Source organism: Vulpes lagopus, chromosome 3 (assembly GCF_018345385.1).
Source record: "Vulpes lagopus strain Blue_001 chromosome 3, ASM1834538v1, whole genome shotgun sequence".
Taxonomy (NCBI): domain Eukaryota; kingdom Metazoa; phylum Chordata; class Mammalia; order Carnivora; family Canidae; genus Vulpes; species Vulpes lagopus.
Genome location: NC_054826.1, coordinates 45,843,540 through 45,870,821, shown reverse-complemented (window position 1 = coordinate 45,870,821; position 27,282 = coordinate 45,843,540). Strand labels below are relative to the sequence as shown.

The 27,282-nt window shown below is 45.4% G+C and overlaps 1 protein-coding gene across 1 annotated transcript in view; it reads left to right on the top strand.

Moving 5' to 3' along the window:
- Positions 1-12,218: 12,218 nt before the first annotated feature.
- The window catches only part of SLIT3 (slit guidance ligand 3), a 589,537-nt gene continuing 574,473 nt past the window's right edge, over positions 12,219-27,282 (top strand). Inside the window, exon 1 of the mRNA XM_041748203.1 lies at positions 12,219-12,704. Within this exon, the coding sequence (XP_041604137.1) occupies positions 12,526-12,704 (179 nt within the window). The 5' untranslated portion in view covers positions 12,219-12,525. The remainder of the gene's footprint in view (positions 12,705-27,282) is intronic.

Here is a 27,282-nt window from a genome sequence, read left to right as displayed (position 1 = left end):
TACTGGGTCATATGATAAGTATATATTTAACTTTCAAGAAACTGCCAAGCTGCTATCCAAAGTGGTTGTACCCTTTTTATTCCTGTTAGCCCTGAATGGGGGCTCTGGATTCTCTATATTTTCGTCAAGGCTTAATAATTTCATTCTTTTTGATGTTGGTCATTTTAATGGCTATGCACTGGTATCTTGTTGTGATTTTAATTTGCATCTCCCTTGTGACTGATTTTGAGCATTTTTCCATATGTCTACTTGCTATTTATATCTCTTCATCTACCTTCTTTGGTGAAGTGTCTCATTAAGTCTTAGGTTTATTTTTAATTTGGCTATTTGTCTTTTAATTATGGAGCTATAAGAGCTTTTTAAATAAATTCTGAGTACAAGACATTTTGGTAGATTTTACCTGCTGCCAATACCATCCAGTGCATTTGCATGTTAGATACTATATTTTACATCTCTAGAAGTTCCATTTGCTTTTTCTATCTTCCTTTTTTTCTGTTTCCTAAATATACAAGTTATGTTTATATTAGGTGTTAATTATATCATCTCTACCATTTCTGTGTCTGTTTGTTGATTTTCTTTTTTTTTTTTTCTTCCTTTTTTTTTTGCGATATTTTTCAGGCTTCTTTATGTTTCAGGTGATTTTTGAACGGATGGCAATCATTATGAAATTTACGTTGTTGGGTGCTCTACTGTTTTAAAATGCATGGATTTTATTCTTCTTACAGTTAAGTTACATAGAATTAGTTGGAGCCTTTTGAGACTTGTTTTTAAGCTTTTCTTAGGGTGGGTCCAAAGTGCCTTCAGCTCCATTGCGAAGGTAATACTCTTCTGATGAGGCTCTTTCAATGTGGCTGGTGAAAACACTAACTATGCCCAGTCTTATGTGAACTATGGGAATGATTCAGCCTATTCCTGTCAGATGGTTCTTTCCTGAGACCGATGTATTTTTCTCTCACAAAAAAAATACTCAGCCAAAGCCTCAAGGGAATCTCTCAGTAGATCCTAGAATCGTCTTCTGTTCAGCTCCCATCTCTTAATTACACAATGTTACAATGCCAGGCACAGTTGTCTTTCCAATCTCTGCCTGCTCAACTTAGAATGTTGAGTTCTCATCCCTGTACTGCAGCCTGGAAATTACCTATAGGAAGTGAGGCACCATAATTGTATAGCTGACCTGACTTGTTTTCCATTTCAGGGAGTAGTCATATACTTCCTAATTTCCAATGTTTAAAAATCATCTTTTTTTATATATTGTTCCAGTTTTCTATAGGCTTAAAGTGGAAAGCTAAATCTAGTTTCTGTTATTCCATCATATCTAGAAGCAGAAGTCTCTATAAGAAGCTTTGGATTACAAGAATTATGTGATCTGATGCATAGTTTAACAATGCGGGCCTGGTCAGTAAAGGTTGGCTATAGAAGGTGGGGAGTAATGGAGATAAGGAGTTAGGAGATGATTGCTAGAATCCAGGCCAGAAGTAACAGTCATTTGTTGCAATGGTAGACATGAAACAAGGTGATTAAATTCTGGACTTGAAGAAAAAATAAATGAGATTTGCTGATTATTTAGATGTGTATGAAAAAAAAAAGGGAAGAGATGAAGGATGACTCTAAGACTTTTTAATTAACTAGAAAAATGGAGAGTTCGTTGAAAACAACAATTTCAGTGTTGAGAAGAAATTCTGAAATGGATGGATTGAAGAAAGAAGAATGAGACACAGTGAGGATAGACAGCTCCCTTAAGGAGTTCAATCAATTACATTCCATCTGTCAAGAGACTCACAATCTAGTTGGGCAGGAGGAATATTCATAAGTAGATAATTATATTAGTGTAAAGGGTGAAGAATAGAGGTTTCTAGCCACAAATCAAATGAAGAAGTCTATAATACAGGGAGGGTATTAATGGAGGGAAGCATAAAATGCTTCACAGAGGTGGAGATGTTTTAGCTGCATGGCAAAAGACTAGGACAGTTTCACCAAATGAGGTGGGCAAGGGCATTGTAGAAACTGTGAAGAGAATTGGATAACTTGACAGATGGTAAACACGTTCAGGAAATTTTAATTCTCTATGGCTGAGCCAAAGTGGGAATAAAGATTTGCAAAAAAAGTGAAGCAAGAGATAAAGGTAGAGACAAAGATCCTTCTTTACCATGCATGTAGTTTAGACTACCCTTTAGACTACCCTGTAGACTACCCTTTAGACTACCCTTGACTGATTCAAGTCAGACACCGCACAATCCGGACTCCTCCAGCCGGCTGAAGTCCTCCTCTTAGAGTCTAGGATCCTGCCAGCTTTGAAAAACTGCTACTCTGCCAAGAGACTGTTGAAGTCAATTTCTTTCTTTTTTTTTGGGGGGGGGGAGTTATTTATTCATGAGAGACACACAGAGAGAGGCAGAGATACAGGCAGAGGGAGAAGCAGGATCCCTGCAGGAGCCCGATGGGGGACTTGGTCCCGGGACCCCAGGGTCACACCCTGAGCTGAAGGGAGACGCTCAGCCACTGAGCCACCCGGGCGTCCCTGTTGAGGTCAATTTATAAACGTGCGTGGAGTAGAGACAGGAATGAAAGAGACCTAAGTTCTTCATTTCACCCCAACAGATTGTCTTATCAACAGGGAAGGGGTTCTGACCATCAAGAGTCTACTCCCCCAACTGAGGGAAAACAGAAAAGAGCTCACATCTACTATCTCAACCCATAAGCTAGGATATGCTTTGAGAGGGAGCATGGTGGGGCGGGGGTGGGAGGATGCCTGGGTGGTTCAGTTGGTTGCATGTCCCACTCTTGATTTAGGCTCAGGTCATGACCTCAGGATGGTTAGATCGAGCCCTGCATCAGGCTCCATGCTCCGCAGGGAGTCTGCTTGCAATTTTCTCCTGCCTCTCCCTAGCTTGCTTGTTTGCTGACTAATAAATAAAATCTTTAACAAAAAAGAAGGAGCCCTGGAAGTATTCCCACTATGAGGATTCTCCTTACTTTATAAATTAAAAATGAACCCAGGAAAAATACAAAAAAAAAAAAAAATTAAGTAATGGAAATACCTCTAAGGCTCTGGAAAGTGACTGGAGGAGTTGAGCAGGGAAGCCAGTTAAAGAGCCTGGGTTAGAGGCCATTATGGCCAGAACAAATTCAAGGAGAGGGAACATTTGGCACAGGATCTCACAATGTTTTAGGTTGAGGAGTCAAGAAGTCTTGGTGAACTGATGGATGGGATGAATTAAAAGGAATAAAAGGAGAAAGTTAAAGACGATGTTTAGGTTTTGTCTTGGCCATCTGGGTAGATGGTAATGCCATTAGCTAAACTTGGGAATAAAATATTTTATAGAAATGCACTCTCTTTATCCAAGACTAGATAATCACTCAATGAGGCAGTGGCTCCAAGAGTGGGTTAGAAGGTCCTTAACCTCCTACACCAGTGATTTTCATCAATTTCATCCCGTATTTGGTAGCCACATTGAAAACTTAAAACTGTGGAGAAAAATGATGCTACCTATACAAGATAGCTTTTATACAAATCCCCTAATTAATGTGCCTTTATTAGTCCCTAATATACAAATATCCTGGAATTGCAATTGATTCTATGTCAGGTCAGATTGGTCCAAAAGTTTAGGCTTCTCTTTGTACACACAAATGATAGGGGTAATACCACTCATTGTAGTATTCACATAACCTGGGGTCAGTTCAATGGTGAAGAAGAAATAATTCTGAACTTCCCAGAAAAGGTCTCCTTCATATTATGGGATCCATCTACAGTACCCTTCTTTATGTTCCTCAACTAGTGAACTCATACCATTGGGCCTTTTCATGTGCCATTTTTGTCTCTTGGAATAGTGATCTATTCCACTCCCTATCTTATTATATCATAGCTAGATTCTTCTTGTCTTCTGAGTTTCCTTCCATGGCCATTTTTTGAGATATTTCCAGCCTCAATTAGTCTTTATCATACCACCTTGTTCCTTCCCTTCTCAACACTTTATAATTTTTAATTATATATTTATTTTATTGCTTAATGGACTGTTTTACATCTATTGCCCAAATAAGACTCCACAAGAGTAACAATCATGTTTTACCTTATCTTCACTATAACATATAACATGATCTTCACCCAAAAAGTACACAGTAAATATATACTGAATCAATAAATAAGATATAAATAAAAGGCTGATAATTAGGGTTACTATTTAAAACCATTTCATTCAAAGAGTTAAAAATAGATCGGCCCTACGACCCAGCAATTGCACTGCTGAGGATACCCCAAAGATACAGATGCAACGAAATGCTGGGACACCTGCACCCTGATGTTTACAGCAGCAATGTCCACAATAGCCAAACTGTGGAAGGAGCCTCAGTGTCCATCGAAAGATGAATGGATAAAGAGATGTGGTTTATGTATACAATGGAATATTACTCAGCCATTAGGAATGACAAATACCCACCATTTGCTTCAACGTGGATGGAACTGGAGGGTATTATGCTGAGTAAAGTAAGTCAATCGGAGAAGGACAAACATTATATGGTCTCATTCATTTGGAGAATATAAAAAATAGTGAAAGGGAATAAAGGGGAAAGGAGAAAAAATGAGTGGGAAATATCAGAAAGGGAGACAGAACATGAGAGACTCCTAACTCTGCGAAACAAACTAGGGGTGGTGGAAGGGGAGGTGTGGGCAGGGGGTGGGGGTGACTGGGTGACGGGCACTGAGGGGGGCACTTGAGGGGATGAGCACCGGGTGTTATTCTATATGTTGGCAAATTGAACACCAACAAAAAATAAATTTATAAAAAAATAAAACCATTTCATTAATTAGCTAATAGGAGGAGGTATTATTTTGGAGAGGGGGAAATTTCCTGTTTCTGAAATCATATCACATAGATAACAGCTTTCCCAAAGATTCATCCTGTGTGATTTGGGGAAAACATAATTTCAAGATTGCATTGGTAATTAATGCTAATTGTTATAAGAAACAACCCCCAAATTTCAGTGGGAAGGGGTTAGGTTACTCTCTTATTACAGCTTGTATGGTCATTGCCTTCTGTGTGGTGATTCATGGATTCCTATGTCTTCCTTTCTGTGGCTCCTCCAATCTCTCAGGACACTCACTGATTCTTCACTGGATCCCCTCCATTTGTCTACCAAACGGGCAAAGAGAGAAAGCCTGCCTGATTATGTAAGAGGTTTCAAAGACCAAGTCTGGAAATGGTATGCATCACTTCTGCATAAACTCAGAATGAAGTTTCAGAATGAAACTTTCAGAATGGTCAGAATGAAGCATATGGCCCTATCTTAACTGCTAGGAAGGCTAGGGAGGGAGGCTGGGAAATAGTCTTCTTGTGTTCCCAGAAAGAGGAAATTGGATCCCTGAGCATCAAGCTAGCTTCTGCCACAATAGGGGACTTCATTTGGTTGTTATCAAGATTAGAGAGTTAATATGCATGAAACACTCAGAACAGGCCCAGCATATCCGGGGCATCCATGATGCCAGGTAAGTTTCAAGAGGAGTTTCTCTGAGTTTGAACTAATCACTGCTTGCTAAACAAGGGTGGTATTCTAAAGTTTCTGTCAAGCCCAACAGCTGGCTGGAGAGTTTTGTGAGCCCCAGTGCCCAAGGAAGCCAGCCAAGAATGCAGATGCCACCGCCAAGTCTGTGTGGCACATCCTCATGCTTTGTTTAATTTGGTTCCCTGGGTGGGATGAGTTTTATGAGCAGGTGTTTCGGTTAATTAGGTGATTAATACTCCTCAATTTGGAGAGCCATTTCCCCAGTGATAGTTCTTGCTTTGCCCAAATATGAGACAAATCTTCATTGCATAGTTTGTACAGGCCTGTGATTGCACTCACCTGTCTGTCAGGCCTCTCAGGTCAACATTCTGGTGCTAAGGACTAGGAGACTGACCCCCATATCTGGCTGAGTCACCACCATCTTGATGCACCAGTTTAGAGAAATAAGAGCTCCTAACTTCATCTGACCTCCTTATAGAACAGGGCAAAGTTGATCTGGGACACATTTCTGATTCTTTTCTGGGGATGCCAATCTGTAGCATTGCTCAAGATTAGTCATTGCCTCTGCACAGGGCCCTCTAGCTTCTTAATTTTTTTTTTTTTTTTATTTATTTATGATAGTCACAGAGAGAGAGAGAGAGGCAGAGACACAGGCAGAGGGAGAAACAGGCTCCATGCACCGGGAGCCCGACGTGGGATTCGATCCCGGGTCTCCAGGATCGCGCCCTGGGCCAAAGGCAGGCGCCAAACCGCTGCGCCACCCAGGGATCCCGACCCTCTAGCTTCTAAAGCAAGGTGGCCAACTCATGTCCAAGAGCAAATCTGGCATCAAAGCTTTTTCTCAAATTTGCTCTCAAACCAATAGAAATCTGTCCTAAACTCTCTTATATTCCGCATTCCCAAAACCCTTTCCTCACACTTTTTTTTTTTAATTTTTATTTATTTATGATAGTCACAGAGAGAGAGAGAGAGGCAGAGACACAGGCAGAGGGAGAAGCAGGCTCCATGCACCCGGAGCCTGACGTGGGATTCGATCCTGGGTCTCGAGGATCACGCCCTGGGCCAAAGGCAGGCGCCAAACCGCTGCGCCACCCAGGGATCCCTCCTCACACTTTTATACCATTCTCTTCCTGCCTCCTTGCCTCTGCTTCCCTCGAGATTAAGGCCCTTTCACTCTCATTGAACACATCAAATCTATGTATCTTCCAAAAACCAAATGGCATTCCTCAACACTTCCAATCCAACCTGAAGTAATTTCTCCTTTTTTAAGAATTTTTGTAGCACTTGCTATCTGACTCACATTAATTAGAATTTAATTATATACCATATATTTTTTTTACTTTCTTTCATATATCTTGAACTTATCTTCCTAATTGGATTGTTGGCAGCTGTGGGCTGTGTCTTCTCCTGGGCATATATGATGTTCCCAATAAATGGCTGTTTGATTGCTAAATTAAGCTAGATGCCACTTACACTTCTAGAAAATGGGTCAAATCCATTTTATTCTACCAGCTGGGCCACACAACTGAAAATACATCTACTCATTCCAGTTTCTCACATGTTCCAGCTTTACAATCACAGAGGAACTGAATCTCTTTCTCCAGTTCCAGTTGGAAAAATTTCAGGGAAGACTCTAATTGGCTTATGTCAATCATGTGCTTACCCCAAGAAAACCACTTTCTTGAGAGGGAGGAAAGTTCATATAAGAACAAGGAAGTCCTAAATTATAATAACATAGTTGTAGTGAAAGATCAAATAAGAGTCGTCCACTACAGGTGGATCTAGATTTTGGAAGATTCTATTGCTCCATCTTCCTTTCCAGGATAGGTTATTTATTTCAAAGTTAGGTATTCATCCTTCAAACATTTATCTAGTCAGAGTAGATATTGACCTTTGGAGAAGCTCAATAGAGTAACTGGCAGTGAAACTTTACTATTCTTTCTTTCTCAAGAGAGAGAAAAAGAAGCATTTGCATGGAAAAAAATGACATTCTAGGTCCAGCTGATGGTATCTTTACTTAATTTTGCTCTCCTGAAATGACCTAAAATTCACATATGTGAGTTTTCCCCTCCCCCGGTTAGATTTAATAGGAATCACCATTTTAATCTCAAATCAGAGCTTTCATTCTCTCCCTCCCCTCTCTGTTCACATATTCCTCACAGATTTGCCTTGATGGCTCAGTGAGGTAGTGTATCCGTGTCAGGGCCCGTGGTAGGAAATAGCATAACCCAAAGGAGTAATTTGAAGAAGGTTTAGTAAAAGGACTATTTAGAAAAGTGAGGCAAGATGAAGGAATCAAGAGTTGGGGACTGGCCAAGGTTTAGCAATTGTGGGAGGCTGTTCCTACTCTTGCACTCTAAAGAGATAAGGAGATAGGATTGGCAGCTGGAGATCAGGAACTATGACCTTCAGTAAAGGAAGGTAGCCACTGCCACACTTCTGTCATTTGGGGGAAGCACTGGCCTTTTCTCCAGATTTCTGGGCTAGTTCCCCACATGGGCAGACCCAAAGGAATACATGTGATACAGTCCATAGAGGTCAGCCTCCTAGCAAAGAGAACAGGGTGGTGGTGAGCGGAGCAATCTGGACAATCCACTGGAGAATGACTAGCACAAATGGTAAGTTACAATGGGATGGGAACAAACATATCATAATGGGGAGTGGGGCAGGGAATGTGTATAGTTTTCAAAAAAACCCACTCAAAGTTTCTAGAAGAATGTAGTCTCATTTTCCTCCCCCAAAAGATCAAATAACACTGATCAAAATAAGCAAAACTGAAGCAAGAGAATGTCAAATAAGCTACGTGATTGGAGAGATCATTCATTCACATACTTGTTAGTCATTCATCAATCATCAAAGATGTATTTGCACCTCTAGGCATCAAGCATCAAGCAAAAATGAATTAGGTACTTCTGAATGTTTGAATTTTTTTATAATAAATGTTGGAATTAATAGATTCTATAGATTCCCTGACTTTATGAATCTAATAGACTTGATCAGCAAGGTTTCCTGTTGGAATGGATAGCTCAACTGACTCTGGGCTAGCCAGATAGGAGAGAGCCAGGAAAAATGTTCAGGAGTGATGTTGAGTGAGTGTGGGAGAGTGGGAGGAGATGAGATATAGAATTGCATTATCATGTGTGCGTTTTAGAAAAATCCCTTGATCATCAGGGCCAAGGATGAATTGGTGAAACAAAAGTTAAAGGAAGATAATTGATGTGGAGGTTGGTATGAGCAATGGCCTTGCATGAAACCAGGTTCTGAACAACAGCAGGAGGCCCAAAGATGAAGAGGGACAGATGCAAGTGATACTCATGGGGAAGAATTAATGGGACTCAAGAACTAAATAGCTGTGGTGTGAAACAGAGGGAAGATACTTTGGTGCTGTTTTGCCATCTTGTCATTGCCCTGCTTTTTCAGCTAACAGCTCCCTAGTTTTCCTTTGAGAGCCTGCTCCTGCCTGCCTAACTGAGTATAACTTCCAGGGAATTGTTATTCTTGTCTTCTTTGGCTAATAAGGTGATTCACACGGCCTGAGGCCAGTCTTTGCATCTTGGGAATTTGGAAATTTGGGCTTGGGCTTGATTCTAGATCCTGCTTTGTCTGCGTCTTTTTAAAAACTTCCTTCTTTAGATTCTTCCTCTTTAATTTTGTATGCTACCCAAAGGCCTTCCTAAAGACTATTTTTTAGTTCAGTTAATTATTTTCTATTATTGCAACCAGAAAACCTCAACTGATTACAGTAGCCATGTAAATAGTGGTGACTTCCACTGAGAGATAGAAAACAGGAGGGGGAGAAAATTTGAGGTGGGTTTCTTGGGGGGATGGGTGGGCAGTTTGCTTTTGAGACGCCTAGAGAAAACTGAAGGAAAAAAATCCAAAAGTTGGCCCCAGAGGCTTATGTGGAACTCTGAAAATCACACCACAAAGTGTAAAAGCCATCTCTGGTACTTAGACATAAAAAGTCCTACCCAACAAACTGACCTTCTAAGGACTTACTCATCCTTCTCTGAGAGGAGTAATGCTTCAGAGTCAGTAGGAGAGAGTGGATGGAGCCTAATTCTAGACACTGGGAGCCCTGGGGCCTGCCTCTGGCTCTTGCACTAATTAGTTCGATAACCTGTACCAGTGCCCTTCCCTCTCTGAGACTCAGTTTCCATGTTATTGAATACAGGGACTGAATTATATTGGGTGTTCTCCAAAAATTTCAAAATAATTTTAAGTTTGCATGTAGAAGGGTCAGCTACACTGGGAAACTGGGTTCAACAAACCTTAAACTGATTTCTTTACTGCAGGACTTCTTGGAATCTTTAATATGCTCATTGGTGATACAAATCTCCAAGAGTGGTGAAAGTGAGCATTTTTCACCCTATTTTTGCCCAAGAACTCCCCCCCCCCCCCCACTTTCTTGAAGAAACATGTAGAACTAGTAGTCATCAGAACACACTTGCAGAAATGCTGGATCAGGTGATTTTCAAGGTTGCTTCAGCCACACTCCCTGATTCTGTATGGCCATGTCCTGTGTACCTCCTGTTTCTTCCACTTGCCTCTTCCTCAGGGATAGCTGACTCCCAGGCTCTGTTCTAAAGTGTTCTCCCAAGGAAAGGCAAGCACGCTTGAATGCCTATGAAGTCACTTAAAGATCTAGTCAGGCTCATGAAATCCTCCAACAGCTTAAATGGAAAACACAGTCCCTGCCCCACCCCCAGCCCCACACTGTGCTGGAGCACAGATCCAGGCCCAGCCTAAAGGGATTGCAAAACATGCTCTAGCGTGCATTTGGGAAAACAAAGAAAACCCCACTCTTTTCTGCTCCAGACAGTCTGAGACGCTTTTGTGCCCTTGGGTCTTTGCCCAGTTCTCTCATCTGCCTCAGTCCTGGTACTAAATTGGTTCAAGGTTTGGAGGAAAGTTTCAGAGGAAAGGATGTTTAGAGTTCTTAAAAGCTGAAGTCACCCTATGGACCAGAGCATACACCCTCTATGGCCACCAGAGGGCGACGACAACAGCATCTGTATAGAAAGCTGCTCCCAAGAATAACAGCAGTAAATCACACCTAATGTGTTTATGAATGATGGAGGGGCTGAAGTGTGTGTGACTGTGTATGCATGTGTACACCTACGTGCAGTTGGGTGCCTGGAGCTATGATTTTGAAAATATGTTAAAGAGAATAAAATAAAATCTGCACCTCTACTATAAATTCACAGGATATGGTCAAGTCGTTGAAAATTTCCTTGAAGGAAAATGAGGTAGAAGGAATTAGAATCATATTTATATAAAAGAAAAGGAAAGAGCTCTCAGTGGCATAATTGTTATTGTGGTATGGTACGCGTGGTTGTGTGTGGTGTGAGAATATGCATGTACATATGTGTGTATGTGATTGAGTGTGTGTATATGGGGGTGTGTGTGTGTGAGCCTGAGTATAAGCATCTGTGTGCACAAGTATGTGTGTGCACGCATGCACATGCGAATGTTCGGGGCTCATTTAGACTTTTCCACTGTGAGCAGACCTCAAGGAAGTCTGGGCAATACTTCCTGCAGTTCCTGCCATCTCCCTCCAAACAAACAAACAAAATCATTCCTACAAGTATTTATGGAGCCTCTAACACACGCGCCCCTCCCCACGAGCATCTGGAAAAGCTCAGACCTGGCCAATTTAGAGTGCTATGGAAGAATGAAGGCTCTGGGGCCAGGAGGGATGTCTCACATGCGAATCACTGTTTTGCAAAAACACTTTCTCTTCTTTGATGCTCCAAGCAACCCGGTGAGGGGGGGCCAGACAGAGCTGTGGCCCCTTGCTTTGAGGAAACCAAGGCTCAGAGGTGACATGAATGGCCCCGAGTCACCCAGTCAGGAAGCAGACGCTGCCTATGATTAGGCATTGTCAATGCAGGGGTCCCCGTCCCTGCTGCCATCACTACTTTGAGCAGCGCAGCTCGCCTTGGGTCTGGGCAAAGCAGGGCAGGCCTGGGTGTAGGGTTTGCCAGCAGAGACCGGAACGACACGGACAAACATTTCATGTGACACGTGTGACTGTGAGGTCTGTTAGTGCCAATACAATAGGTCCTTTAGGAAGAAGTTGAGGATCTTCGCCAAGATGAGGTGGAATTTTTGAGGATGTTTGTAGGGGGGTTAAGGGCCCAGCGTCCGTGGGCCGGGGCGCCCAGGAGTGAGCACGAGCGCTGCGGCTTAGGGTCCTAGCAGCCGAGTGTGTGGCCTCGGGCAAGTCGCTCCACCCCTCGGAGTGTTGTTTCATCTGTAAAACGGGGTGCTCAGATGCCCCCCTGCAGGACGGTGCTGGGGCCCAAGGAAGGCACAGGAGCAGAGCGCCTCGCGCAGCGCCGGAGCAAGGAAAACGCGCCCCCGGCCTGGCCAAGCCTCGGCCGCCTGCGAGGAGGGACCGGGCCTCACTCCCGGGGCCCCGCCGGCCGAGCCCCTGCCTTCCCTCTCCCTCCGCCCCCCCGGCTCCCGGTCGCTCCAGCAAAGTTCCCAACTTAGTCGACATGACGCGCGGCGCAGCCAATGGGAGGCGGAGCTGGCGTTTTTGGGGGGCGGGAGGGGTGGGCCCCGCGTCTCCGGTGTCTGCCCCGCTCAGTGAATGGAGAGCGCGAGAGCCGGCCCGCGCCCCCGCCGCCCCGAGCCCCGAGCCCCGCCGCCGCCGCCGCCGCCGCCCCCGCCGCGCCCCGCAGCTCAGCCCCGCGGCGGACGTCCCCGGGCGCCGCGCCGCACCGCGCTCGCCCTCCGCTCGCCGACCTGGCCCGCGCCCCCCGCCGCGGGCTCGCGGGGCCGGGAGGCGCTCGGCACCTGGGCGCCCCGAGCGATGCGCGGCGGGGCAGCGCCGGCCCCGCGCATGGAGCTGCCGCCGCCGCCGCCGCCCGGCGCGCCCCGCTCCGCCCGCGCCCCGTGCGCCTGAGCGCCGAGCTCGCTCCTCCTCCGCGCCCGGCCCGCCGCCCGCTCCCCCGGCCGCCCGGGCCCCGCGCGTCCTGCGCCGCCGAGGCAGCCTCCTCCGGGCGCGGGCCCCCGCGCACCATGGCCCCCGTGCGCGCCCGCCTGGCGCTGGCCTTGGCGCTGGCGAGCGTCCTGAGCGGGCCCTGGCGCCCGGCCGCCGCCTGCCCCACCAAGTGTACCTGCTCCGCCGCCAGCGTGGACTGCCACGGGCTGGGCCTCCGGGCGGTTCCCCGGGGCGTACCCCGCAACGCCGAGCGCCTGTGAGTACCCCGCCCGCCCGGCCCGGGCCCCCCACGGGCCCCGCCGAGGGCCCCGCCGCCAGGCCGCCCCCCCGGCCGCCCTGGGTGCACACTGGGGGCGGGATGCTCCCCCGCCCCGGGCCGCAGCCCTCGCTCCCGCGCTGGGGTCCCCGGCGTTGCGCCGCTCCGGGGAGAGAGGTCCGGGAGCCCCCGCGGCGGGCGGGGGAGCGGGAGCGGGAGCGGGAGCGGGAGCGGGAGCGGGAGCGGAGCTGCTCCGGGCTGCAGGCTCCTCGCGGGCCCGCGGACAGCGTCCGGCAGCGCGGGCGGGAAGCGGGGCGAGGGCGAGGGGAGCCCCGCGGGGAGGCGAGGGTCCGGCGAGGGTCCGCGCGCACGCAGCGCGGGCGAGGCGCAGGCTGAGGGCGACCGGGCGCCGGGGCGAGCCTGTGCCGAGCCACCCTCCGGCTGCCCCCGCGAGCGCAGCCGAGGGCGCGTGCGGAGGTCTGAGTCCGCAGGGACCCGACGAGTTCCGAGTGGGCGCTCGCGGGACCCGCCCTGCCTGGAGCGCAGCCTCGCAGATGCCAAGTTGCAGCCGGGGTGACTTTTTTATGGCTCGGTAGTAAATGCCTCCCCACGCGGGCCGGGCCGGAGAATGGAAATGCTGACAGCCCTTCAGACGGGGCCGAGCGCTATGATCTTACCAACCGCACTCAGCCTCGGATCCCGGGTTTGGCAGCGAGACGAGAGGCGTTCGGAGAGTGGGGTGGATTGACCCTCGTTTTAACCCCAATTGTGCAACCAAATATTTACTTTTCATATGTCAACGTTTTGGAAACATTTATCATTTTGATCCTCGGACCGAATTCAAAACTTGGACTCCGAGGGTGGGCTCTTCCCAGCCCGCAGTTGGGGAGTAAGGAAGGAGGGAGAAATGGTGGAGGGGGTTGGAACCGGCCTGGGAACACAGCCCAGAAGTGGGTGAGGGTTTGCTCCAGTGTAATGGACTTCCCCAGGTCCTGCTCTCTCTCGGTCTCCCTCCCCATTCATTTTAGCCATGGGCGCGCTGGGTCTTCCAGTCTGCCTTCCTGACTTTAGGCCGAAAGACAGTGGCTTGAGACTGAATGAATTGTCCTAGAGACTGTTATTCCTGTTGATCACCTCCCGTCACTCCACTTCTCTTCCTCCAACCCCGTGTGTCCCTGGGCAGAGACTCAATAGAACTGCCTTCCTTTTTCCTGGAGCTTTCCTGTGACTCAAAACATTTTTTTTTCTTCTTCAAGTGCATTCATTATTCTGTGTGTTCATGCGATTCTAGAGTGTTGGAGCTGAACCTTCATTAACATATGTAGAAAAGGAGGCTCAGACATTTGAAATGACTTGTCCAAGATAATGGCAGCAAGTTAATTTGCAATAAAGGAGCCACAATCCAAGTGTCCACAGCTTAATTCAGACCTTAAATTTTACAGTACCAGTTAAAAATTTGTTGTAGTGGCACTTTTTGGGTATCTACCACTCTGCTAGCCATTTTTGGAACAAGGGTGAGTTGGGGCCAAGATCTGTAAGTAGACGGTCCTGTGAGGGTTCTGTCTGGGCTCGGGTCATAGAAATAGGCTGCCCTAGCTACTGCTTCAGGTACACCCTGCAAACATTCAGCTTGCTATGACATTAACTCTCCTGTTTGGAGTCTTGAGACAATCTCTCCTCCGTCCTCGAAAACATGGCACATGTTTGGGAAACCAAGGAGAGTGGGCTCTTCTCCTGCTGGCATGTAGGAAGTCTTCTGAAGCTGCAGGCACAGCACTGCCAACATGCCACCCACCCACCTTCCCTAGGAGACCCAGGCAGCTTGGAACTGCCCATCTGTTCTACAACTGGAGAAACTGGGTGGAGATTAAGTTCTGGGCATTCCCATGAGGTCCTGCTGCAGTCATGGTCATTCACAGGCATTGGCAGAGTGGGAGGTCGTCTTCAACATTTGAGTCTCATCCCCCTTGGTTCCAGTCACTGGTGCCTCTTTGGCTGACGGGAATGGAGGGACACAGCTGCCAAGGCTGGCTCCTCATTCTGATCTTCTACCTCCCCAAGGAGAGTGTGCAGCCTCTAGAAGAAAGCTTGGTCAGGAGTGCTGCAGGGGTGAGGAGCACCCCTCTAACCATCCTTCACCACCTCTCATCCTCTGTCAGTCAACTCAGATGGAACGATTGAGTTCTGCAAACTCTTGGGGGGGATGTTTGCCATTTCTAAGCTATGGGAAGGATTTCTCTAGTGAGGAATTTCTCATTCATTTCTTTCTTCATTCATTCAACAAACGTTACTTGAACATCTACTGCGTTCCAGTAACTGTATATAAAATCATTGCATATACAGAAGAAAACCAGCAATTCAACTTAAAGAATGTAAGCAAGAGGACAGAAGGAAACTTCCCTTAGTGAGCCTTTGAAACTCCCCAGGACTCATTTCTTCATGGGGGCGCGTATGGCCTGTCAGCATTGGCATCACATGCTCGGGACCTTCCTAAAATCCAGTTTCCCGATCTCTAATGTTTATGTTGTGTTTTATAACAAAGGAGAACCATTTTCTCCCTTCTCCATTCCTGCGACTTGACCTCCCAGAGAGGCTTTTCTGTAGGAGAGAGAGAGAGTTTTTGTGTGTGTGTGTGTGTGTGTGTGTGTGTGTGTGTGTCTGTCATTGTTTCTCTGGGGGTTTTTGACTTCTGAGGCCTCATCTGCTCGTGCCACCCCTTAAGGAAAATCTGCATGGGGATAATGTGGTCACCATTTGGGCTTTGCTTCAGGCCTGGAGTGGGGCCTGTTATATTGTTCATGATTAAGCTGGTATCAGAGTTTGGGGTCTGTGTTCCAGCTTCTTCTCCATAATGTCAGCACATTACACAGAAAGAGAAACTCTCTGTCGTTTATAAACTACTGACAATTTTTTTTTCCTTCAATGAGGAGGTGACACCCACAAGAAAGCTAAATAAACGCAGGGGAGAATTCAGGGTAATTTATTATCCGTGCAGCAAAGATAGAGGACAAGAGGAGAGGAAGTGAATGGTGGTGCCTGAAACAAAACATTTACCATGGAGCACAGAGTAAACAGATGTCGCATTTACCCTTCTGAGTACAAAAGGAGCCCACAGATGTAATTCTTCTCCAACCACAATCTCAGCCTGGAAAAAGAGGAGACAGATGAAAACCAACTCTCACAAGGGGCCCCTTCTCCCTGTGCTGCCTAAAGGCAAGCAGAGGCCTACTTCTCACCCGCGGCGAGGTGGTGGCCTGAACAGTGGAGTGGGGCAAGAGTGGACATCTTTGGTTTTTCACTTGGCTCTGGAACATGCTGGAGACTGCTGTATTTAAATAAACATTTCCTGTTTGCGAAGGAAAACGGGCAAAAGGCTGAAACGTGAGAATGTGGTAACTTAATTTTCTCCATCGCTCCAGCTGATGGCAAGCTTCGCCGGTGGTTAGGTCCAATAAAAACCGACACCGTGTCACAGGCTTTCCCTCACTTGACCACAGAGGTCTCCGGGTCAAGTGGGAGACTTGCCAAGATGCTCCATGGCCAAGCCCTGCATCCTGGTACTCTTAGCCTCAGAACCAGCCTGGAGGACTAGGGGCAGTTTGGTGAATTGTGGGGCCTCTCTGAGCCACCCATGGTGATGTGGCCTTTCCGAGAAGCACACTGCTTTCCTGGTGAACCTGTGGATTGGATGTGAGCAGTTAAGCGCACCTGCCTCCAGTGTGCTGTGCAACTGAATAGATTGCTCTGCCTTTCTGGGCCTCGTTCTCCTGAAAGTAGAATTCTAGTGTAGTGTGAATAGATTTCCCCGTATGGTCCTCTTCCCCAGTGCCTACAGCAGTGCTTGGCACATAGTAGGTTTTCAACCAGAATGTGTTGACTGAATGAATAAGTCTCAAAAATACAAGGTTTTCTTTAGTTCCTACAAGTGAAAGATGGGCGATTATGGTTTTGCATTTTTTTATGTATGGCCAAAGGCAACTTACTAGTAACCTGTTAAGTGAGTTATTAAGGATTTCTAACATTTGGCTTTTGTGAACTAAAATTATTGCCTTACTAGAGTTACCAAGAACTCCTAATGAGTGATCCACTCTGGAGTCTGGTTGCCAGGCATTGCTTAGCAACCTTGCAAAACTCCTACTGTGCACATGCCCCTGAAAAGAGCTAGAAATCCCAAACGCTTCAACTGTAGACCTTTCTAATCAGGAACTCATCAGCATCATCCTGTGCTCTCTGTGGTTTTTGATTGCTGCTCTTCTTGTATTAATTGATGTATTTGTAGGATCATTATTAAGTTTTGCTTTTGCAGATCATCTGGGTCTTGTATATTTCTGCATTTTTTGCATTTTTATTGTTATTTTATTTCTCTCCAGTTCTGTTTGTTGTCACTGAGTTCTTCCTCCCCTGGAAAGTGAGAATGGTAGATCTGAGAGCCATGCAGTCTTTTGCATGGACCAAGTGGGCTGTGGCAAGGTTTCAGAACCCCATGCCTACTAGTTTAGGCTCTGGGCTCTGGAGACAGACCGCTCTGGTTTGAATTCTGGCTCTGTTATATCTTTGCTGTTGCGCCCTGGGTAAATTACTCCACTCCTCTGGGCTATAGTTTATTTAATGCCTTTGAACCCTCTTTCCACAGCTGTAATATAGGGATGAAAATCACACTGGCCCTGTAGGCATGTTGTGAACGTGGCCTGGGACAAACCATGTAATGCACTCAGCACAGTGCCTGGCACTTTGATTCTCCAGCTGCTACTGCTTACCACATAGTAAATGTTCCTCTTGGGGAGAATCAAATGAAATAATGAACAGGGGGACGCCTGAGTGGCTCAGTGGTTGAGCGTCTTGCCTTTGGCTCAGGGTGTGATCCTCAGGGTCCTGGAATCGAGTCCTGCATCAGGCTCCCAGCATGGAGCCTGCTTCTCCCTCTACCTGGGTCTCTGCCTCTCTCTCTCTCTCTCTCTCTCTCTCTATGTCTCTCATGAATAAATACATAGAATCTTAAAAAAAAAAAAAAAGAAATAGTGAACAGGAAGTGCTTAACACAGTACCTGGCACTTAGGCCTCCATCAACTATTAATAGTGGTGACCATGGCTATCATTTCTATTTCTTCATCTCAGGCTCCATCCAGCTGGAAGGTTTGAGATGCCTACTCTCAATGTGTCCCGTCGAGGCAAGCTCCTCACCTGCATGTAGACTGTCCCCAGCAAACTTGTGCCTGGTCCCCTCCCTCTCCTCTCTAGCTAAGCCCAGGTTGGCCTCTGTTCCATAAAAAGGGGATTATGGTTGAAGTGGTTTATATCTTTTCCATGGGCGTGCTGCTTTGTGGTATATTTAAATACGGAATGCATTTTATTTATTTATTTTGGGGGGTTGGATTTTCATGGGGAATATTTGGCCCTGACATTTTTTTTTCAATGCTCATTCCTTCTGTCTTTCCCTAAATACCTTTTACTGACTTCCCGTGTCTGCCTCTGTTACTGCTTTTACTTGAAACAGCTGTATTTACTAGTATGCTCCACCCTCATTATGTAAGGTGGTCTTAACCCTTTTTAGAACTAACTGCTGAAAAGGAAAAAACAAAAAAAAACAAGGCATGGAGGCTTTTCCAGAGAGCTTTTCTGGACCATTACTAGTTTCAGATAGGATAGATGCAGAGGGTACCCTGCTAGGGTACATGGTGTTGAGTTTTCAGGACTCTATTATTTATCATTCTCCAGCCTTAAATTTAAATCAGCCTTGTCCAGGTGGGAAGTGCTTATATTGGGAATCTTCTGCTTCTTTATTCTGAAGACCTGGGTTGTGTTTTGTAAGTACTGCTATTGCTGGTCTGCCAGAGGCTGTACTTTTCTTCCCACTCACTGTGGTCTTTGTAGTTCTGTCGCCAGCACTATATTTGATACACCATTCCCTGGGAAACATTCATCAGGAGTGTGTGATTGAACATCCTCAATAGTGAGTGGATAAGGAGGTAGGAAAAATAACAACCTTTGGGTAAAGACATAGACTTCTGAACTAGACGGGTCCACTCCTGGTTTCTGTGCTTACCAGCTGGGTGACCTCAGTTTTCTCATTTGTAATGTGGGAATAATAAAAATACCCCCTTCATATTGAATTTACTTACATGGACTGTCCAGATCACAATGTATCTTCCATGAGTACTCTTGGTACCCTTATCATCATAATTCTTTTTTTTTTTAAATAAATTTTTATTTATTTATGATAGTCACACAGAGAGAGAGAGAGAGAGAGAGAGAGAGAGAGGCAGAGACACAGGCAGAGGGAGAAGCAGGCTCCATGCACTGGGAGCCTGATGTGGGATTCGATCCCGGGTCTTCAGGATCGCGCCCTGGGCCAAAGGCAGGCGCCAAATCGCTGTGCCACCCAGGGATTCCCCTTATCATCATAATTCTTACTGACTATGGAATTGTTTAAGACAAAGCCTGATTTGAAACCATGTAGATTGTCAGGGTTAAAGGGGTTCCTCTAGTTCAAGTTCTAACCATGTGCAGTTTGATCTTCCACCAGCATAGTTTTGGAGAGAGTGAGTGGTCATTCTCCTGTGCTTGATTACATCTAGTGGGGAGGAACTCTGTTCTTCTTAAAGCAATTTACTCCACTTTAGAATACAGTTTTAACAAGAAAATGTTCTTTGCCTGGGGGTTGAACTTATCTCCCCCTAACTGTTGTTACACAGAGCAAGTATAATCCTTCTTCCAAATGGTAGGATTTCAAAAATGTTACTGCTGTCGTGTTTCTCACTACCCACTTATCTTAGTCTTCTTCTCTCTTCCATAAATTTTTATAATTGCCTCAACTATTCTGTGTGTGTTAGACTCTGAGACAGGCCCTCTTCCTATTCCCACTTCTCTTCCTCCAAATAGGTACCAGTTTTCTTTGCTTGCATTAGTTAGAATGAATCCTTCTACTTTCCTGCTATCTGGACTTCTGTCAACATCCTAAAGGGGCATTTTCACTTCAACCACACCTCTGGGTAGGCTTATTTCCACCAGGCTGTTCGTTGCATCCCCAGTGGCTCCCAGCCCTGTTAATATTTTATCCTATGTTCCCCATCCCAGACTTGTGCAATTGACATTTTGGAGTCCATGTTGGAGTCCAACACTTTGCATTATCCTAATTAAATTTTGGCAAATAGTTTAATTTCATCAGCTTTTCAGCAACATTTTCTGTTTTGATTCTCCCATCTAGTGTGTTACCACTCCTCCCCCCACTCCCTCTGCAGTGCTCCTGAGCTTGCCCTATGGATCTTTATCCAGGTTGTCAATATAACGGAGTCCTCTCTCCTTGTTTAAAGTCTTTCTATGGCTGGGATGTGGATTACATGAATATATTGTCCTCTTCTTTCTGGCTGGGATGGATAGAAATGTTGAGATCTTATTGGCCCGTAGCATCTCCTTTCCCTGGGGTTCTGTTGTTCATATTTTCTCTGGAATGATTTCCTATTAACGCTTAATTCCTCTGTTTGTTAAATATTTTCTAAAGTCTTGATTTTTCATAGCACTTTCAGTTGTGACTTGAGCTTCATTCTTGCTTGTCCTATTAGGCTGGTGCCAAAAGCCTCATGAGCATGGGATGAGATGGGATGTGTGTGTATGTGTGTGTGTGTGTGTGTGTGTGCATGTGTATACATGTTCTCTCCTGTAAAGTATTGTAGCCTGAGAAATTGGGCTCTTCTGTCAGCAGCAGAGCTCCACTGAGAAGCCTCACTCTTGCAAAGTGATTTTCTGTAATGTCTTGGGTGCCCATTGGCACAGAGCACATTTGCTTGAGTAATGCTGGGAATGAACGTGATGGGGAGTGAAGCATAGAGGTGCACAGACTCTCCCCAAATTTCTAAACAATGATGATGATAATGACAACAACAATCACTGCCACTGCAACAGCTGCTGTTTATTAAGTCCCTCATTGTGCCTGGCACTGCTCTCATCCTTTCTTTAGACACTTTCTCTTACTTAATTTAACAATCATGCAAGGCAGAGACTCATCCTGTCCTCATTTTATAGATAAGGAAACTAAGAGAGGTGAAGTAACTTTCCCAGGTTGGAGCAGTAGAATCAAAGCTCATTCAGGCTGACTGGTGTGTCAGGTCTGTGCTCCATTCACTGATCATGCCATTCCTCAACAAACCTTTGAAGTCAGCCCCCTTTCTTGTCTTCCAAACCCAATCCTCAAATAAGAGAAAGGAGAAAAGAAGGAAAAAATGAGTCCCAATTGAAACAGTGAGCACCTGTTTAATGTTTAATCTTTAGTGCTGTGTTCTGGACAGTAGGGGGTACAACCATCATGTCCAGTTTGGGGGAGTAGTCAGCATTCAAATTGGAGCTTGAAGGATGAATAGGGTTCCCATAGATAGTAATGGAAATGTGGTACAGATTTGCAGAAGTTCATAGTTACATGGAACAAAAGAAAGCCTAAGCCCAATTTAAAATGATAGGAACTGTGCTTTAGGAAGATTCATCTAACAACGGTATATAGAAAAGAATCCATTAGGTCAGGTCTGAAGAAAAGTATCATTATGGTTATGTGGTTAATTATTATTTTTATTCTGGATTTGAGGGGATAAACCCTCTAAAAAGAATTCTGACAAGGCGTCCTGACCAGTATTTTCCTTCACAAGTATTTGCTTAAATTTTTGCAGGGATTGCCTTCCCCTCCAGTTAGATGTACCACTTGATTTCTCTCAGCCATGATCTTTGGGTTCCCCTACTCTGAGATCGTGTCCTGGTAGAATAGGACATATATATGATGCATCCTGGATGGAGTAAATAGTAAATATGACTTCACTTTTCACAGCCTTATCACTGCTTGTGTGGGCTTAGACGCCTCTTGTCCGAAACACCAGTCTGGGTTCTTGACCCCTGATTCATTCTGCACTTGGCAGTCATGTGGATTGTGGTTCCTGAAAGTCAGCCAGCACATTGAACCACCCACCTTGACTCCCTCTTGAGTTTTTCGGCCTCCCCAGTTCCTGTCTACTACCTGGCATACCCAATCCTTGTTCCCCTGCGCTCTAGAATTAGTTGCATGCCCTGACTCAGGCTAGTCTACGAGGTGTGGAGTCCTTGGTCCTCTTCTAATACATGTATTTTGTGCATCTCTACCTGAATTTGAGCTGCTCCTGGCCCCTGCCTTGACCCTTCCAGCTTGGCTTCTTGCCTTCTCACTGTCTCCTACCCTCCGTGTAGCTCTCCATAGCCTCGGTACTGAATTCGGATTAAACCTTGGGTCCTGAAATTAGATTTCAGGAGCATCTTTGTGGCCTGGACCTTCACTGGAGACTGGGGACTCCCAGCTTGTGGTTGTGTTCCAGAAACAATCTCATTTTCATGGCCACCTGAAGCCTTTTACTCATGCCCAGAGTGAAGTGTAAAGATGGTCCTCGGCTGGACTCTGTGAATGATAAATTACTTTCAATATGCTGCTGAGTTCCCTGTGATCCAAACAGAATACAGCAGAGTTTTCTGCAATTGAAAAGCTCAGCAATGATGACTTCATTAAAGAGATGTCCTGTTCAGAAATGCGGTGCAGAAGTTTCTAGCCTATCTAGCACTTTGCTGATGCTCTTTCTTCTTCTCCTTATCTCTGCCCAGCTCTAGAATGTAGGTAGGTGAGTGTTTTATATATGGGGTTTCTAACTGGTATTAAGGAGAAACCAATGAGGAGTACAATTTGATATAACCTTAAAGGAGTAAAAGGACCAAGGTAGAATCCTGGTTTCCATAACCCCCCTCCTTTTTCTTTTAACTGTGGACCTTATACAAGTTTCTTTCTGAGTCTCAGTTTTCTCATCTGTAACCTTCAGAATGGTAGGACTAGCCCTTCTCCCACGGGGTTGACACAAGGTTTATATGATATCAGATGTCTGCCGATGCCTCCCAAATTTAGTGCTCTGTGAATACTTTAATGAGTCAGTCTGTGATATCAGATTTTAGCCACTAAATCCTGTATCTGAAAGATGATCTACATTTTTAGAAGAGGAAACTCAATGAGTTCAAAGTCACCCCCCATGCCTTCAAACTCTCACTAGGTTTTCCTTTTCACTTATTAAGGTGCATCTCTTACAAATGCAAGTAAAACACTCCACCAGCCAAGTCGGCAACGCAACTTCTAAACTTCAAGTTTAGAAGACTTTTTGCCTGAGTAATTAAGAAATGGCTGTTTCCAAGAAAGTAGAACTATATAAGGGTCTGTATGAAGTATGGAGATATTTAAAGGAGCTATTTATTGAGTGCCTACTATGTGCCAGGAACAAGGATGAATAAAGCAAGCAAAATGTCCTCATAACTAGAATAGCTCAAAATAATACGGAATGCAGTCTGGGCTGTTGCTTCTCACCAAATGACTGACAAGGCAAAGGGCCACCATGCTAGATTCAGGGAGGATGGGTGGGCGGGGGCAGGGGAATGCTAGAACAATGAGGGAGGCGACACCAAGCCCTCAGGAACCACTGATGAAAGCAAGTCCCACTCATCCCTTTTAGTGGGTACAAATATGCAGAAAAACTCACACATCATAAAAAAAAAAAACGGTACAAGTGGAATTAAAAAAACTCATGGGGAACATATTAATCTGAGAACAATTGTATCCAAGAAAGCGTTCAAGTATGCCTCTGCAGCTAGCTGGCAAACAGCACAAGTTCTGCATTTTATTAGAGCCCTAACTCTGTGTAGAACACTGACCTTATTTGCGAAGCATTTCATAAACACTGACACTCAGCGCAGCAGCACTTGAGGCCATGGGGAGATACAGGGCCTCCTCTGGGTGGCCAGATTGCCCTCCTGGGCACTTGCACATGTAACTAGACCACTGGACCTTGTTTTCCCATCGTGTTAATCCCTCCTCTTCTCTCATAGGGTTAAAAAGCAAGTAGGGATCTTCCCAGGGGAAAACGAAACTGGGGGCTTTGTGCAAAACTAAGCTCTGAGGGGAAGGGTCTGAGAACTCTGATTTGGTCCCATTTGTTGTTGGAGATCTCACCTTGCACCTGGGAAACTGGTGATGTGTATGTGTGTGTACAGGAGGTGGTTCTCAGGCAGCATGTACTTGGGCTTTTGGAATGGAAGACCCGTGGCTTGCAATAGCCCTAAGAAATGTGTGCACCACATCTCCTCCTACTAGAAGCTGGCAGTTTTTTTCCCATCTGCTGCCAGCTTAAAAGTCCTGAATTTCTGCCATGGAACTCAGTTCTGTCCCTTCCACCCCCCTCATTTCCTTCCCTAGTCAAGTGATTTTTAGGCTTTTGAGGTATCTCTGGAGATCGTCTGGTCTACCTCTTCCCCACTGAGCCAACCCAACTGGACAGATAAATGTCTTAGAGAAGTCAGAGGAGGAGATCTCAGGGTTGTGGTGGGAGCTGACCTCCTGACAAGTTTGCCTCTTCTGTCTCTCTCTCTCTCTCTCTCTCTCTCTTTTTTTTTTAGATTTTATTTATTTATCATGAGAGACACACAGAGACATAGGCAGAGAGAGAAGCAGGCTCCTCACAGGGAGCCTGACATGGGACTTGATCCCAGACCCCAGGATCACACCCTGAGCCAAAGGCAGACGCTCAACTGATGAGCCACCCAGGCATCCCAGTTTGCCTCTTTTCATTTCAGCCTCATTCACAGCATTGGTCCTGAATAAAGATCTCTCAGCTTTAGGAAGCCTCTGCCAATCTGGGAACCTAGGGAGACAGAAGAAAGACCAAATCTAGTACAAAAAAACAAAAAACAAGGAATATTACAGAGCCAGAGGGGAGAGGCACAAGATGGGTGACTTGGGATTGCAAGTTATATCCTCAAGACCCTAAGCATGGTAGCTTGTTTAGAGTCTAGGAAGGGACAACCTCAGATAGGAAAACTCCAAGGGATGGAATGCTGGGAACCAGGCCTGGAGCAGGAATCCAAAATGGGAAGGCCAATTACTTCATGGGAGTTTTTAATGAGTCTAGTGGCCCCCCCCCACTAATTACTTCATACCACAAGATGGTAACCAATCTGCTCTGTTTACTCTGTTTAGGCGTACATTTTAATACCTTCTGAAGCATTTCCCTAAGCTTCCTCCTGCCATGTGCCCTTCTTGTATGTTCTAGAAATTTTGCAGACTTAAATCTCCTCTGCGTTCTTTCTCGACTGGAGCTGCATGCTGATTCAAGCCATATTCAGCCAGGAAGCTCTCTTCCCGTCTTTAAAACAAGAAACATCTCCTTCTGAGAAGACTGCACTACAGTTTTCTTTGTCTGTGTTGCTAACGAACAAAGAGGCCCCATTGCAAAACAGCATTTCACGAGCAGAGCGGGGCTGATAGCACCTCTTGCCAAATGTGACTGTGTGTAGTTGTGTGGGGGGGGAAAACAGCTTTGTCAAGAGGAGAGCTGAGGGAGGCAGCTCTGGGGAATTTTTAGCAACTGCAGCATGGTGTAGTGGAAAGAATGCTTGCATGGGAATTTGGAGACCTGGCTGTACCTCTGACACACTATGTGACCTCAGACAAATCACTTGACCTCTCTGGGCCTCAGTTTCCTCATCTCTAAAGGGGATGAAGGGAATAGGCTGGATGATCTCCAAGGATCCTTTCAGCCCTATACATCCTCACTTCTGGGGGCTGGGATTTGAGGTTTAGACCTGAGCCAACATCCAACCAACCCAAGGGACTTTCTAGAGGCAATAGAATGGCCAGGACAGCTGCTTCAGGGAGTGGCTGGTCCTTGATTAAGGCTCAAATAATTAGCTCAGCTCCGCAGTTAGCCTTCTGAAATTAAGAAAGAAAAAGATGTTTAGTTTCAAAAATAGCAGTTGGTATTTCTTAAAACTGATTCGCTTTGGGCTTTATAGACTATGCACAGACACAATTTCCCTTCCTTTACAGCAGAGCGGTGTAGTTACCGATACTGGAGTTAGCATGATCTGGGCTTGAATGCCATAGCTAATTAGGTAATCTTGGGCATAATCGTTAATAGAAATATTAAATAGTAATAGTAATATTGGGTTGCTGGAAGTTTGAAGTGAGGTAACACATGTCAAGCTTAGAGGACAGTTCCTCACCTTAAATAACCAGTCAAAAGCCATTATTCTTATTACATACTGGTGCTTAACAGATTGCCCCAAAACTTAAGAGTCGTAAAGCAACAGTCATTTTATTGGTTGTTGCTCCATGCTTCTTTGAATCAGGATTTGGGACGTGGCTCAGATGGGATGACTTGTCTCTGCTTCCTGATGTCCAAGACATCAGCTGCAGAGTTTGGGGATGATTGGGGGACACTTAAATGGCTGGGTGCTAGAATCATTTGCAGGCTGATCACTCACACATCTGGCAAATAGGCTGGGTTGACTTAAAGGTTGGCCTTGGCTGGGATTGTTGACCAGAGCCCCTACATGTCACCTCTCTGTGTCCCCTGAGCTTGCTTGCATCCTCGGAGTGTTCTAACTTCTTGCATGGAGGCTCAGAGTTCCAAAAACAAAGCACCAGTAAACAACTGAGAGGTCGCATGACTTTTCACAAACTAGGCTTAGAAGCAACCAAGTGTCCCTTCTGTTGTATTTTACTGTTCTCAGCAGCACAAGTTAGCCCAGATTCACAGGTCAGGATCACCTCTCGAAAGAAGTCCCAAAGTATTTGCAGCTATATTTTAAAACCTCTACAGCTATATGATTCTCATTGTAACTAATCTCTTAGCTAGATAAAAAGCTACTTGAGGGGAGAAGCTATTCATTTCTCTATAGGGGCTTAATACAACACTTGTGAACATAAGACTAAGTCAACACGTTTAAAAAAAAATTAAATTGCCTTGGGTAGGTAGGAGGTTTAGTGGAAAGACCCTGAGCCAAAGAGAGTGGGATTCAAAAATATGTATTCAAAAATGAGCACTTTGGCAAATTATTTGTCTTTCTAAACCCAACTTCCTTACTACTCCCTGCCCCATGGAGACACTAATACCTATCTCAAGATTGTTGGAAGAATTAGGGATAATATATGCAAAATGGCCAACACATAGTTAGTTGATGCTAAGAACATTGTGAAGCATTGTGACACTGTGGCAAACACACAAATATTCAACATGACAGGCTGGCTTCAAATCCCACCATTTACTGTGTGACTACAGATAAATCCTTTCATCTCTTTGATGGATAAAATGGATAATAGTACTTTCCTTTTAGGTTTATTGTAAGGATGATCAATACATTATCTAAAGTTTCTAGCTTAGTCCCTGACACATAGAAGGGACGTAATACGTAGCACCTGTACATTGAACAGTCACAGTTAAAATCACTATTCTTTTTTTATATATTGATTCATCCATGAATTGATGCATTGAACCGTCATTTAATACTCATAACTCATAATAGACTCACTTCTCAAGTCTGTGCATGCTAGGGTCTATGGACTGTGGTCTATGGGAAGATCTATTCATGGATGGAGAACTGGTCCTTTGGCATGGAGCTCACAGGTGCGGGCCAGTTGCTTGGGACAGGATTCTATTAGAACATAGGTGCAGTAGAGTTTTAATTGCCCCTGTTGACTTTTGACTCCAGAATGCCCCCTGGCTTCCTCCAGTTACAGCCGTTTTGCTCTGATATCCAC